Source organism: Jaculus jaculus, chromosome 5 (genome assembly GCF_020740685.1).
Source record: "Jaculus jaculus isolate mJacJac1 chromosome 5, mJacJac1.mat.Y.cur, whole genome shotgun sequence".
Lineage (NCBI taxonomy): Eukaryota > Metazoa > Chordata > Mammalia > Rodentia > Dipodidae > Jaculus > Jaculus jaculus.
In genome coordinates, this window is record NC_059106.1 from 99,192,711 (window position 1) to 99,208,315 (window position 15,605).

At 42.9% G+C, this 15,605-nt stretch overlaps 1 protein-coding gene across 1 annotated transcript in view; it reads left to right on the forward strand.

The window, feature by feature from the left end:
- Positions 1 to 577: 577 nt before the first annotated feature.
- Cachd1 (cache domain containing 1) overlaps positions 578 to 15,605 on the forward strand; it is a 258,103-nt gene continuing 243,075 nt past the window's right edge. The window contains exons 1-2 of the mRNA XM_045149156.1: positions 578 to 803; positions 10,505 to 10,628. Of these exons, the coding sequence (XP_045005091.1) occupies positions 578 to 803; positions 10,505 to 10,628 (350 nt within the window). The remainder of the gene's footprint in view (positions 804 to 10,504; positions 10,629 to 15,605) is intronic.

The following is a 15,605-nucleotide window of genomic DNA, read 5'->3' on the forward strand; positions in this document are numbered from 1 at the left end:
ATTAGAAAGCTCTCAAGTAAACAATCTAATGCTTTACCTGAAAGCCTTGGAAAAAAAGAACAAGGTAAACTGAAAATCAGTAGACAGGAAGAAATAATAAAGATTAGCACACAAATTAATGAAATAGAAACTCCCCCCCAAAAAATTCAAAGAATCAATGAAACAAAGAGTTAGTTCTTCGAAAGGATAAACAAGATTGATAAACCCTTAGCAAAGCTGACCAAAAGAAAGAATGAAGAGACACAAATTAATAAAATTAGAGGCCCCTCGCCATCAGCTTTCCTGTTAACCAAGAGGCTCTCCAATAAAGTGTGATCAAGAAGGATCTTCGTCTGGTGGTCGTTCTTCTCCTGCAGGACAGGGGGCTCGCCCCAAAGTGGTGCCGAAACCCGGGACACCGGGTGCTTTGTGGTCACCGGTCGAGGGGCCAAAGAGGATCCAGAACTTGACACACAGAGAGGAAGACGTCAGTAAGTCATCCCCAGTCATAATGCTTCTCCACTTAGACCCCTACCTGATCCTTGTTATTTTCATTCCTGTGTGGTTTATTGTCCTTGTCGTTTGCTGTGAGCGCAACATGGGCAACTCTCAGGGTGCGGACTTTGCGCCCGTTGACTTCATCCAGCCAATAAAAGAACTGCTTAAGCAAAGGGACATTAAGGTCTCCTCCGCAACAATAAAAAAGATTGTTAAAGATTTGGACAAGATTGCGCCATGGTTTGCGGTGTCGGGGGACTTCTCTCTCCCTACTTGGGAGAAGCTAGGTAGAGACCTGGAAGCGGCAAAACAAGAGGACAGAATTGGTAAGGGTACATTGCCGTTCTGGCGGCTTATTCACTCCTGCTTGAGTAAGGGGAACCACATAGACATTATTAGAAAGGGACGGGAGGCTTTGGCAAGGCATCAGGATAGCCTTTCTGAGTCAGATCCAAGTGGGGATTCACAGACTAGGCCTAGAAGAAAGGGAGAAATAAAAAAGAAAAAACAAGGACAAGACAAAGATAAAAGTTTACAAGATGAGCTCAAAGAAATAGGTGAAACTTATGATCGCCCGCCCCTTGAGGGGGGCAAAGGAGCCTTTGACAGGCTCTATCCTCCCATTGAGGAGCTTGCACATTTAAATGTACTTGACACAGATGAGGAGGCTAGCTCCGATTCTGCAGAGGAGGAAGAAGAAAAATTATTTAAAGGGAAAGAGGAAAGACTAAAGGAGGCCACCGCCTGTTATAAAAGGGAGCGATATAGGTCCCCGCCTAGGCGCCCTCTGCTGACAAAGGGGCCTAAAGGCCAAGGGTGTGGTCCTTTACAGTCGATAGAGCCTTCCGCACCCCCACCCTATAACTCCCCTGGGGACACATGCCGCTTCATTAAAACAAAAACCTGGTCGCGGCTGGCCTCCGCTTTTCCCGTTTTTGAGGATCCAGTAACTCAACAAAGGAGACATGAACCAGTTCCCTATAGCCTATTACATCAGCCCCTGCCATCTTTACTGATGGTTCAAAGTCTGGTCGTGGGGCCTACTTGGTTCAGGGCTCGGAGCCTATAGTAAGAATGTTTAGACCCGATTCCCCTCAAATTGTTAAATGCCTAATTGTTTTGGAGGTCTTTCAGACATTCTCTACTTCTTTTAACTTGTTCACGGATTCCCTATATGTAGCTAATGCGGTTGCTGGCCTAGAGATTGCCGCTTCGGTTCGCTCTACTAGTCTAGTGTCTAATATTCTTTTACAACTTCAGTCTTTAATTTTGCAGTGAACTTGCCCTTTCTATGTAACTCATATTCGGGCACATTCACTACTGCCTGGCCCCTTATCACAGGCTAATGACCTCGTGGACCGGGCCACTAGGCTCTCCATGATTTCTCTGGAAGATACAAAAGCTTCAGCTACTGAATTCCATAGACTATATCATGTTCCTGCAAACACCTTGAGAAAGAAATTTTCTATTTCCAGAAATGAAGCACGAGACATTGTAAAATCTTGTTGGTCTTGTGTCACCTTTTTGCCCTCCCCACATGTGGGTGTTAACCCCCAGGGCCTACGTCCTGGAGACCTTTGGCAAATGGATGTGACACATCTTCCAGAGTTTGGAAGATTAAAATACCTACATGTCTCAGTGGACACTTGTTCAGGCGTTATTTTCGCCTCTCCATTGGCAGGTGAAAAGGTCTCTCATGTCAAGACTCATTGTTTGGAGGCCTGGGCTGCTTGGGGAAAGCCGCGCCATTTAAAAACTGATAATGGCCCAGTGTACACATCTACTGGTTTCCGAGCCTTCTGCGCACAAATGCAGGTCGCTCATACCACTGGCCTTCCTTACAACCCACAAGGTCAAGGTATAGTAGAAAGAGCAAATAAAAGTTTGAAAGCTCTCTTATTTAAACAAAAAAGGGGGATAGCAGAAAATGCGACCCCCAAGGAGAGAGTTTCCTTAGCCCTTTTTACCCTTAATTTTTTAATTTTAGACAACAATGATAAATCTGCAGCTGACAGGCACAGTCAACATAGGCTCCAGTCATCTAGTGAGATGGTGATATGGAAGGATGTCTTAGATAATAAATGGAAAGGACCGGATCTTGTTATAATAAGATCCAGGGGAGCTGTTTGTGTTTTTCCACAGGAACAGGATTCCCCTCATTGGGTTCCAGCCTGGCTGGTGAGGACAGTCAAGCGATCTCCAGAGGAGGGTCCAGAAGACAGTAAGGTCCATCAGGGCGGAGATGATAAAGGTCTTGTGGATAATCTTCCTCCTGTGCCTGGAATCCATTAAAGGAGAGCCACGTTGGGGTATTCTGTCAACCTTTCCCAAACCTATGCTGGTGCTCCATTCTGCCACGGTCTTCCCTCGCTTCTTTACAACTCCATTTTCAAAGTGGATTTTATGTGGGACAAATGACAGCTGCACGGACTTTACACCCTTTGTACTGTTACAAGGAGGACTTGTAGCTTGAAATAATGTGTCCGGGACCCTCCATACAGAGAATCAAGTGGAAGAGGAAGAGACACAAGATGAAGGGGCGTTTTGGAAGTGCCTCAGTACATCTGGGGGTGTTAATGACATTGGACATGGCTGTGGGAGGAATACTTCCTTTGCCCCTGCGCCGGCATGTGTTCATCCACCGTTTCTGTTCGTTCTTAGTAACTTCTCTTTCAGTAATTGTACCAATGCTTCCTGTTACTTGTCTCAATGCTGGAATGCCAAGGTATTCAAGAATGCTATGGTCCTTAGGGTGCCCCGGTGGGTCCCTGCGCCTGTAGAGGCCCCCAGCAAGCTATCGCTATTCAGACAAAAAAGAGATTTTGGTATCACGGCAGCAGTGATAGCGGCTGTGGCCGCAATAGCAGCTGCTGCCACAGCAGCCGGTGTGGTCATGGCCACTTCGGTACAGACTGCTGAAACTTTGAATAGTTTGGCCTCCTCTACTACCATGGCCCTGGAGACTCAGACAGCCCTAAATTCCCATCTAAAGAGTGTTCTCTTATTTTAAGGAATGGGTAGGAGTGGGAATGTTCCTGGTGTGCTGCCTGGGAGGATGCGTACTTTGCCTCTGGTTGATTTGCCGCCTGCGAACCCAGACCAAGAGAGACAAGATGGTCATTTCTCAAGCGCTCGCTGCCTTGGAAAGTGGTTCCTCCCCCCAAATTTGGCTGTCAGCTTTAAAAGGCAAATAGCTACCCTGGCCCTTGCACCCTCAGGGTCTCAGAGTACCCATTGCACGAGGATGGGCAGGGATCTGGTAGCTTTCGTTTGACTGCCGCCTTTGCACTCTCAGGGGATCTGTCCCATTGCACTGAGGAAGGGGAGGTTGAACTTCTTCCCTTGATCGGTCAACACATCATGAGGTGCGGACCTGATCGGGAAGGTGGCTATTTTTCCTGAGCGATGCCATAAGTTAATAAAAAAGGGGGAACTGTAGGGAGCTAATGCAGACGCCATTACAAGATGGCGCTGGCTTCCTGCCAGTCTTGAGGTAAACAATTCATTATTTAGGCAGCGCCTTGGCGCCAACCTCGCTTGAGGTTGCGCATGCGCTTGACGCACCTTGTCCCGAGCCTATCCCGTGGCTCTTGTGGGCAGGTGAGCCTATGGCAGCCAATCAGCAGGCGCCCCGTAGTATTCTGCCCTATAAAAGCAGCTACACTCCTGTGCCCCTCGCCCCTCGCCATCAGCTTTCCTGTTAACCAAGAGGCTCTCCAATAAAGTGTGATCAAGAAGGAAAAAAATAAAATAAAATTAGAGATGAAAAAGGCAACAACATCACAATAGATTCCAGAGAAATTCAAAAAAATAATAGGGACATACTATAAAAGCATATACTCCACAAAGTATGAAAATCTGAAAGAAATGGATGATTTCCTTGATTTATATGACCTATGTAAATTAAAGCAAAATGAGATTAATCACTTAAATAGACCTGTAACAAGTATGGAGATCCAAGCAGTTATCAAAAATCTCCCAATTAAAAAGTCCAGGCCTAAAGTAGACTTAAAACTAACCTACCATGACTCAGGGAATTTTGCAGAAGAGGGGGCAGAGAGATTGTAGGAGTTACAGGTTGGGACATCATGCCCAGAGGCATTGCCTCCCTCCAGTAACTGACTGAAGCTCACACAATGCATGAACAACAACCTCATGGGGAACACCAGCAACCCCACTGAGGAAGGCCCCCAGCAGAATGGGAGCAGGGATGAGGGAAATGATGGTACCAACACATGATGTATCCATACTAAGTATATTCATAATAAAAAATTTTAAACTAAGAATGGACCCTGGGAAAGAACTGTGAAAATACAGCTTATAAAATTTATATAAAACTTTTCTGAGTATATTGCCGTGTTATTCTTTCATTGGTACGTTCCTATATTTTTAACTGCACCTGGAGTTGATCTTACAACAAAGTATCCTTGCTTAAAATAATGTAATTGGGGAAGCCGAGCGTGGTGGCGCACACCTTTAATCCCAGCACTCGGGAGGCAGAGGTAGGAGGATCGCCACGAGTTCAAGGCCACCCTGAGACTACAGAGTTAATTCCAGGTCAGCCTGGACCAGAGTGAGACCCTACCTCGAAAAACAAAACAAAACAAAATGTAATTGGGTTTCTTCTTCCTTCATTCAATTTTGCCCTGAGCAGCACATGTAACCAATATTGACAAGGAATACGAAACAAATCTCATGTGACCATAAGCCATTCTCTTTGCTCTACTTCCTCAGTAATTGGTTGTACTCTTGACCCAGAGCAATGTGTACATGCAAGATATGCTGGCCATACCATTGAAAGCAGCAGACATTAAAAGTAAAGAATTGCTCCCAGAAGTGTTGAAGGCAACAAGTGGGCTTAAAGTGATTGCATTTGTGAATGGAGTGTGTTTGTGTTCTGGATCCACAGAGTTCATCCTGTCATGCCTCTCAATCTTCTTCCTTTAAACAAATGTTTAAAGAATTTTTAGGACATCAAAATTTCTTCCCCCCCCCCCCCCACACCTCCCTGTCCTTTGCTCGCTCACATATTGCTGCTTTGTGCTGCTCAATGAACACACGAATGGTGATGGTCAGCAGAGGCAGCCACCACAAGAACATAGAAGCAGTGACAGCTGCAGAAGCAGTAGGCTCACTCTCAGTTTACATGAACCCAAGTGTTAGTTTTCCTTCCTCGGGCTGTGCTCTAAGAAGCAGCTCATCAGTCCACTTTTGGGCAAGCAAATCCAAAAGTCAGTTTCTGCTACAATGGGGCAGAGTGGATTGTAAAGAGATCTGGAGCTGCTGAACTGAGAAGAAATAAAATGTCAGAAAAATTCCATAGGGTTGGGAAGTAGCTTTATAAAGAGCTTTGCCGTACAAGCATGAGAACCTGAGATTGATTCCCAGTACTCACATTTTTAAAAAGCATGTCTGGTAGTGTGCACAGCAATCCCAATGCTGGGGAGGCAGGGAAAAGCAAATCCCTGGGTCTCATTGTTCAACCTTCTCAACAAGTTACAGGCCAGTGAGAGACACTGTCTCAAAGATATATATATATATGACACCTAATGAAAGACATCTGAGGTTGCTCTCTTGCTTCTACACACACACACACACACACACACACACACACACACACACACAGCAACATTCATAAATACACACACATCTACAAGCACAAAATAGGTCTACAAACTTGAACATGATACATATCCAATGACACTTAGTCTCAACTGCTCATTATGCTCAAAATTACTTATCCTTAGTAATTACTTGGTGCAGATAAGTGTATGGCATATAGTTGGTAAGAGGAAGATTACAAGAGAGACAAATTTTAAGACACATTAAGGTTATAAAAACAAAGCTTTCCCCTTTGTGCCAAAGCTCTGCACATCATTAGGATGTGGCTATTAATAGTTGACAAGATCTTTGAAGCAGAATTAATGAATATGCAAATATAAAATTTGTAAATTTGAGACTGGAATAATGGCTCAGCAGTTAAGTGTACTTCCTACACAAGCATGAGAACCGAAGGGGGCCTGAAACCACCCAAGTTGTATTCTCCAGAACCCATGTGAATAGCTGGGAACAGCCACACACACCTAACCCCAAGCCTGCAAAGGAGATCAGAGACAAAGGAATCACAAGGGCTCACAAAAGACAGCGAGCTCCAGCACCAGTAAGAAACTCCAGCTCAAAGTCATAATGGGTGGAAGAGCTATATAACAGGACACTCAAGTTCTTCTCTGGCCACCACAGGGGAGCACTCCCTGGCCCTGCCACAAGAGACAGATGGGATGGTGCAAACACACATGCATGTGATACACCACACACACCAACCACACGTACACACATACACAAGCAAAACAGCTTTTACATTTGTTTTTTTGTTTGTTTGTTTGTTTGTTTTTGTTTTTGTTTTTCGAGGTAGGGTTTCACTCTAGCTCAGGCTGACCTGGAATTCACTATGTAGTCTCAGGCTGGCCTCGAACTCATGGCAATCCTCCTACCTCTGCCTCCAGAGTGCTGGGATTAAAGGCGTGTGCCACCATGTCTGGCCAGCTTTTACATTTGTAGGTCAAGTAATAACAATAATAATTCATTATTTCAAATTTTCAATAACATTTTATTATATAGAAATCCATTAACTCTCCTTATGGATTTAGCACAACTAGTGAATTATAAGTCATCCAAATCATTTACTAAAATATTGAAACCTAGGTACAGTGGTGTGTGCTGGTTCCCAACTATTTAGTAGGCTAAGGTGGAAGGATGACTTGGGTTCACAGATTTGAGACTAGCCTTGGCAACATAGTGAAGTTCCATCTCAAAAAAGGAAGCAGTATGGCTATTCTCTGTATATATAGTCCTCATAGCCAACTCTGACTAGAAAATGTAGTGAAGTTAAATTTATAGCAAAAAAAGAGAGAGAAGAATTTTTAAGCTGGGTTCAGTGATTCACACCTAAAATCCCAGCACCTGGGAGGCTGAGATAGAAGGATGGCCATGAGTTCAAGGCCAGCCTAGGCTATAGGGTAAGTTCCAAGTCAGTCCAAGCTGGGGTGAAACCCTGCCTAAAAAGAACAGAAAAATAAAGCAGCAGAAGAAAAGAAGCCTCTCAGGGGAAATAAAAGAATATGTGAAGGGCTCATAACTTAAACTTGTGTCTGGTGAATTTCAAGTTCTACAGTATCCTCTACCCACTGGGCAAATAGAAAAATATAGAAGAATACATTAAGTAATAATGCCTCCTTAAACTTGTTCTCTTTGGGATATTCGCCTGCCAGGTATATCCTTTCTTCCCCCTTCTTCTAAGGCAGGGGTATGGGAGAAGATGACTTGGCTTCCCTGAAGTTTGGAGGGTATCTAGACCTCATCTGGTCTTTGGGACCTGTCAGCTAATGATGCCTCATAGCTATTTTTCTCTTCTCTCTGGCATCTGGCTGGTACCTACAGCTTTAGTTTCTAGTTGCATGTAGTTGCCCCCACAGGTTCATGTATTTGGATACTTAATTCCCAGCTGGTGGACCTGTTTGGGAAAGTTGTGGAGCTTTTAGGAGGTGGAGCCTTGCTGGAAGAAGTGGGTCATTGGCCTTGAAGTATTACAGTCCAACCCTCATTGCTGTTCTTTCTCTCTCTACTTCCCCCCTGTTGACTAGGTTATGTGATACCAGCTTTCCTGTTCCTGTCTTGCTCTTCCACCATGATGGACTCTTCTCTTTGGAACTTTAAGCCAGAATAAACCCTTTTCTTCCTTAAGCTGTTTCTGCTCAGGTATTTTGTCCCAGTAATAGATATATGGTCTAATTGCTGGTGTTTTCAAGGGTGCATGTCTCTGGGGCTGGTGGCATACTACTGCCAATCCCTTCAGGTATCTCATTACAAGGAGACCTCTGGGAACCTTCCTGTTCAACCTCCAGACATTAGGAATTCTGATTCCTCCTGGCAGTTCTAGCCTACCATATATTTAGGGACTCATATACATAGCTCATGACCTCATTCTCTTCCATAGCTTTTTGTAGGTGCACAAAAAGCCTAGGCATTCTTCCTTTGCTAGTCAGGGCTGTCCCTTCCTGCCTGCCTGGCTTCTCTTATCTCTGTCTTGCAGCTCAGCAGTGCTATCATCATCCCTGAGAAGCAAGAACAAGCCTCATGGCTCTGGGGATACTGAAGCTCACCATGCAGTGACTCTGGCCCCTCACCACTGTGCCCTTGTGTTTAAAGACAACCAGGCACATGCTTCTTTTCCTCATCTACCTTTCTCCCTGCATCAGGGTATCTACTTCTTGATGTCAAAAGGACTCTTTTCTTTCCATCTTGTCTGGTGGGACTTCCCCACACCTTCTCCCCAAAGTCATTCATATGTACCTTTAAGAAGGGGAACCCCGGGCTGGAGAGATGGCTTAGCAGTTAAACGCTTGCCTGTGAAGCCTAAGGACCCCGGTTCGAGGCTCGGTTCCCCAGGTCCCACGTTAGCCAGATGCACAAGGGGGCGCACACGTCTGGAGTTCGTTTGCAGAGGCTGGAAGCCCTGGCACACCCATTCTCTCTCTCTCTCTCTCCCACTATCTGTCTTTCTCTCTGTGTCTGTCACTCTCAAATAAATAAATAAATAATAATAATAATAATAATAATAAAATTTAAAAAAAAGAATTGGAACCCCTGGGAGGAATTTTTCTTTAAAAGATAGTATAGGGCTGGAAAGATTTGTTAGTGGTTAACACATGAGAGAGTGTTCATCTTCAATAACCTTACAAATGAATTAGAAAGACAAGGTAAGCTAAGAAATAAAACAATGCACAAGCTAGCTCTGGTATTCCTGAGGTCACCTCAGCTGTTCAGTGAGCTGAGCTGGACGAGGGCCCCCAAGATGGAGCAGAGAGTTTAATTGGAGGGGAGCGCAGTTGTTGCAAGACTTTATCAGAGAGCTGTCAGTGGCGTTATGTTAAACTGATTTTTTTTTCCTCCATGAGCACTACTATTTTGAGCAGAAGGAATTTTAGATTAATTTTGGTCCTTTGGCAAACTGATAGATGTGAATTCCCTTGGACCAGTGGAAAATATCCTATATTACTCATATCTTGCTTTCAGCTGAAACATTAGCAAGTATATGATCCATTCTTTAATAGCTTTCCAGAAAGAAACTTGAGCCTTCAAGGTCCATTTCAACTTCCCTGTAAAGGAATGCTCTTACACAGAATTGTGTGCCTCTGGCTTGTATGTCAATTATTTTTCCATAGGTGTCTGCTATTGTGGTGATTGCAGTTGCAGATATGATCTGGGCAGTTAGATTTCTTTGCCTTGATAATACATTAATTCTTCTGTTCATCTGTATTCTTTTATATAGTGTTAGTTTACTATAACAAAAATGAAAAAAAATGAAAAAAAATGAAGATATATGTGTCTATATTTATATACATAGTACAGCTATAATGTCTCTAAGTCTGTATGTATTTATTTATTTATTTTTAAGGTAGGGCCTCACTCTGGCTCAGATTGACCTGGAATTAACTATGTAGTCTCAGGATGGCCTCGACCTCACAGCAATTCTCTACCTCTGCCTCCTGAGTGCTGGGATTAAAGGCGTGCCCCACCATGCCCAGCTAGTCTGTGCGTATTTATACACAAACATACAACATATATAGTGCCTTTATAAAATCTAAGTATGTCCAGGTGTGGTGGCTTATACTTGTAACCATAGCACTTGTGAGGCTGAAGCAGGAGGAATGTGAGTTTAAGGCCAAGCCTGGGCTACATGGCAATGCCTTTTCTCAAAAAATGAAAACATGTAAATAAAAAAATAAAATATGGGCTTTGTGATTAAGTATATATATGTGTGTATGGATAAAAAATAAAGCCAGGCATGGTGGTGCACGCCTTTAGTCCCAGCATTCAGGAGGCTGAGGTTGGAGGATCATAGTGAGTTCCAGGCCAGACTAGGCTACAGAGTGAGTTCCAGTTCAACCTGGGCTACAGTGAGACCCTGCTTCAAAACCCCACACACATTTAAATGCAAAGGTATTTTATATTTCTTCTTCATTCACAGTTGTAAGCGAGAATGAAATATTGAATCTGTGTGTGCCTTGCTCTCCTCAGCTTAACATGTTCCCCTTCATCTACCTATGTTTCAAGAACCAGCTCAAGATCCGCCCCTCTATTGTGCTGCTATGGTACTGGATCTTAGCAAAGCATTACTTGCCTGTATGCTTTGCTTATTTGATATACCTGTCTTCCCTCCTAAACAATGAGTTCTTTGAGTACAAGAACAGGTTCTCATTCATGTTGGCTGTACCCCAGACCCTGCCCTTGGGCACATACTAAGCACTCAGTAAACATTTTATGAATGAGTAAATGTGGTCCTTGAATAATAATTAAGAATTGATGTAAAGTGGGGGAAAGGACTCCCCCAGTCAGGGGAGAGGACCTTGAGAAGGCTGGAGCCTTTCTCCAAGGCAGAGGAAATCTGTAGTACATCAGCTTGCTTTGAGAGAGTATTTGGAAGATGCAGTCCACCTACGCAGACAGCATGGAGTTACGTCTTGGGAGTAGCATTTGTGTCTAAGAAAACGAACAAGTTAAAACAATTACTTTTTGAAAGAAGAATCCTGAAGAAAGGCAAGCTCTTTGCAAGTTGGTTATGAGGGTAATGGCTTTGGAGTTAGATGCTCCTCCACTGACCACAAGTCCTTGACAGGTCATGTAACTTTTCCAGGCCTCAGTTACATGATATATAAGGCAGGAGGAAGAAGATAAGTAATGCCTACTTCCAAGATTAGGAGGAAATGAGAAACTTTCCCCATGTACTGTGTATATTGTTGAATCAGACACTAGTCAGGAAAACATCAACTACTTTCAAGTATTTAATATAGAGGAAATTTCAAGCAGAGAACTAGCTAAATGGGGTCTAGAGGAACTGAAAACAACAACAACAAAACCCCTTAAAGTCTTTAGTTCCTCTAAAATGCAAACACAGAGATAAACCACAATGGGATGTGGCTGCCATCTGCAAAGGGAGAAGATGTCATATCTCTATGATGGGCTGAGGCCACTCAATGAAAGGAAATCATGTCTAGTGGGAACTGGTCTCATGGGGGGAGGAAAATGGTCCTGCAAAGGCTCCGCCTAATGCAGAGATAAGAGGGAGACACACTTGGACGACTTTCTCCTCTGCCCTCCTGTCCCAAAGGAGAGCAAAGCAATGGAATACAGAGAGATGTATTTCAAACCAAACACACATCTCATTAGCATAATCAATGAAGACTTGTTTTGGGCCAGAATCACAGGAAATTCAAACCAGCAGTGACTTAAAGGAAATACAGGTTTGGGTCTCTGTCACTTAAGACTTGGATCTGCTATTGCATTGGACCTGTCCGAAACGCAGGTGTCATCCATCTTGATATTCCTTTTGGTGGGCTCTTGAGCTCATGGACCAAAATGGTCCTGTGTTTCAGTGGTAGAATGATGAGAATGAGCAAAGAAAAGAAAGAGAGACATAAGAGAGAGAGAGAGAGAGAGAGAGAGAGAGAGAGAGAGAGAACCAAGATTTTGTCTGGATGAAGCAGTGCTTTTGAACTGTGAGTTATAACTCAGTTGTAAATCAAAAAATCAGTATAGTATTTTCAAAAAATGAAATCAACTAGAAGATAGCAGAGTATACCACATGGAAAAGGTATTTCTGCATAAAACTCTGGTTTTAAAAATATATTTACAGCTGCATATGTGATATATACTTTAACATGTATTCTTGGGACAGAACATGGTCAAAGTGTAATAAAGTTCCTAGAAATTGCCTACTTCTGTTTCATGCCATTGGCCAGACCCCAGTCACATGGCTGTTCCGAGATGCAGGAAGGGCTGGGAAGTATACTCTGTTTTTGCCAGGCAAAAAATTAAGTTTCTTATTTTTGGAAAAGTGAAGGAGGAGAATAAGTAGATAGCAACAGAGTGCCAATCTCTGGGTTCAATCCTAAGCACCAAAAAATAAAGGTATAAATGTAGTCAGGCGGGACGGGGGCTCAGTATCCAAAGACAGCTTGGAGTTTCTACATATACACAGTCATTGCTATTATTGCCTGTTATTGTCATTAGTGGACAATACTGACTACAGGTCATTGAGTTATTGGTAGTTTTACACTGATGACAAGTTGGTGCCTAGACTCACAAGGTCTCTGTGTTTGTGAAGCTTGCTATCTTTTAGTGTTTTGCTTTTTTTCTTGTCTACCAAAGGGAGAGATCATGGTGTCTTCATCCAGGTTTTGTAAGGTCTGAATGAGGATGAGGGTCCCAACGTGGCCCACAGGAAGAACTAGGCGATGCTGGTTATGGATGTCAGTCCAGAGTCAGGAGGTGGTCTGTAAGGGAGCAGCAGTGTGCAGGAATGTTGTTCCTGGCCAGAGTCCATTTTGATGCTGGAGCAAGTCAGCCTGCTTCACAGTAGCAGGACCAGGCTCAGGCAGCAGTGAGAACAGTGAAGAACTGCCTAAAAACTCTGAACAAGATAGTTGAGGGTCGCTGGAAGGGCTGTAATCAAAGGGAATTTTTGTGCAGTGTGTGGTAGTCACCCCTAAATTCATCCATTGATTGTTAGGTTAATGAATGATCAAAATAAGAAAGATTGTGAACTAAAAATCTTTTTTTTTTAAATTTTTATTAACATTTTCCATGGTTATAAAATATATCCCATGGTAATTCCCTCCCTCCCCACCCCCACACTTTCCCATTTGAAATTCCATTCTCCATCATATTACCTCCCCATTACAATCATTATAATTACATATATACAACATCAACCTATTAAGTATCCTCCCCTCTTCCTTTCTCTTCCCTTTATGTCTCCTTTTTAACTTACTGGCCTCTGCTACTAAGTATTTTCATTCTCACACAGAAGCCCAGTCATCTGTAGCTAGGATCCACATAAAAATCTTTTTGACTATGACATCAGCTTATGTTTTTTTCTCCTGATGCTCATATGCATGGAAAAGACAAGGGTTTTGTAAAATAGAAATCGCATTTAAGTTGAATGATTTTTTTCAAAAGAAAATTATTGTCCCACTGTTTCATTAAAGTTGTATAACATTTTTTAACCTTCTGAATATTATAACTCTGTTAACACTAACTAAACACCCACTATGTGCTAAATTATAAGCAGAATATGAGAATAAGTGGGCTTTGCTTTTGCGGTGCTGGGAATAAAACACCATATGTCTTCATAGGAAGAATAAAGATAAATTTGATGTTTTTTTAACCTTGATTTTTTTTTTTTTTTTTAGGTAGAGTTTCATTCTAGTCCAGGCCAGCCTAAAATTTACCCTGTAGTCCAAGGCTGGCCTCAAACTCACAGTGATCCTCCTACCTCTGTTTCCAGAGTGCTGAGATTAAGGACATGTGCCACAGCACCTGGTGCACTTGATGTTTAAATATTAATTTTATTGGCACAATACTCTCAGGGAAAGTGTAAAGTCTCATTACTTGAAAATTGAAAACAGAATAAGCAACTATCAAAGAAGAAAGTGGACATCTTGTCTAGGCTCTGTCTTTCTGGTTCTGTCTCTGTCTCCCTCCCACTACACAGTGGTCACAAGTGGTGTACCTAAATAAGAGGTCACTGTACTCAGGACAAACATCCATATGACTACTTATTGCATATATATTATTTGCCTGCCCTGTAAGTATTGAATGTGATATTTCTGGAAATATTTACCAGTCTCTAGAATGTCTTCACTCATTCACTCACTCACTCATTCATTCATTATTCATTAATACGTTTCTTAATTCAACAAATGTTTATTAAGTCCCCACTATGTACCATTTGCTGCTGAGGAGTAAGACATTAAAAGGCCTAAAACAAGTTGCTTTTCCCCTAAGGGGAAAGGCTGCCCTCTGAGAAACAAAGTCAGCACTGAGAGATGCAATGGAGAGTGAAAATGTGATGCCCAATGTGGACTAAGAGAGGGTGTCAAGAGGAGGCATCTGTCTCTCCCGAGTTTTTAGGGGAAGTGATTCCAGATGAATGAAAAATCAGATTGTTAGCTAGGCATGGTGGCATACACCTGCAAGATCAGCATGTGTTCAAGACCAGCCAGGAACTACAGAGTGAGTTCCAGGTCAGCCTGGACTAAAGTGTGTTCCTGCCTCAAAACAAAAACAAAAATCGAACAAACAAAAAGTCAGAGTGTCTTAGCAGGCAGATGAGCCTCCTGGGCAGAGGCAAGCAGCAGAGGACCAGAGGACGGTAGAAACTGGAGTAGCTTGTTTGGGCTAGGGCACAGGATAGAAGTTCTTATGGCAGGAAGGTGGTAAGAGAAATAGGAAGGCATGTCTGGATTTAGATTGTGAAAATCCTTATGTGCTTAAAATTGTCCATTTCATCCTGAAGATAATATGGCATTATTGTTAAGCATTGAAGAAATGAAATGATTTAATCAGATTCAAGTTACACAGTGTCAGAAAGAGAGCTATCCAAATGAGGTGACCTCTGAAGGAATGCATCCAGTAGGATTCATCAAACCTGGGGTGCCAAAGGTGGGAATCTGGTGTCAAGAGCAGATTTAAAGGAGCAGCGGAAACTAGAGTGATGACTGGCAGGTGAAAGACAAGGCCTTTGCCCTCATTTGGAGGCTCCTACCCACCTTGCATTTTTAGAATAATATTAACAAGAGGCTGCTTGGCCACTTACAGACTCTTGACTCATGGGGCTGTGCATAAAGTTACAATTCTCTGGACATACATCTGCTGCTGCAGTCAGAATTATGAAATTCTCCAGGGCTGTGGGATATCAGTAGAAAAGGAGTAGTCCTCCAAAAGTGACCTTCCTAAAAGTGACCTGCATGATGTCTACCTTTTGGAAATTTTCTCACTTGGAGTTACTTACTCTTGCATTTCTAATCCACTCTCTGCCCTTGGTTGGCATTAAACAGGAAGCTCCTAAGACTAGGGAATATGTTTGTCACAGTTTTGCTTCCTAGTATCAGCAAAATCCTCAGTGTGAATGAGTAATAACAAATTTTAAAAACAGTTTTTATTTACTTATTTGAGAGAGTATGTGTGTATAGGCATGCCAGGACCTCCTACTTCTACTAACGAACCTGAGATACATGCACACCTTTGTGCATCTGGCTTTACATGGGTACTGAGTAACTGAAACCAGG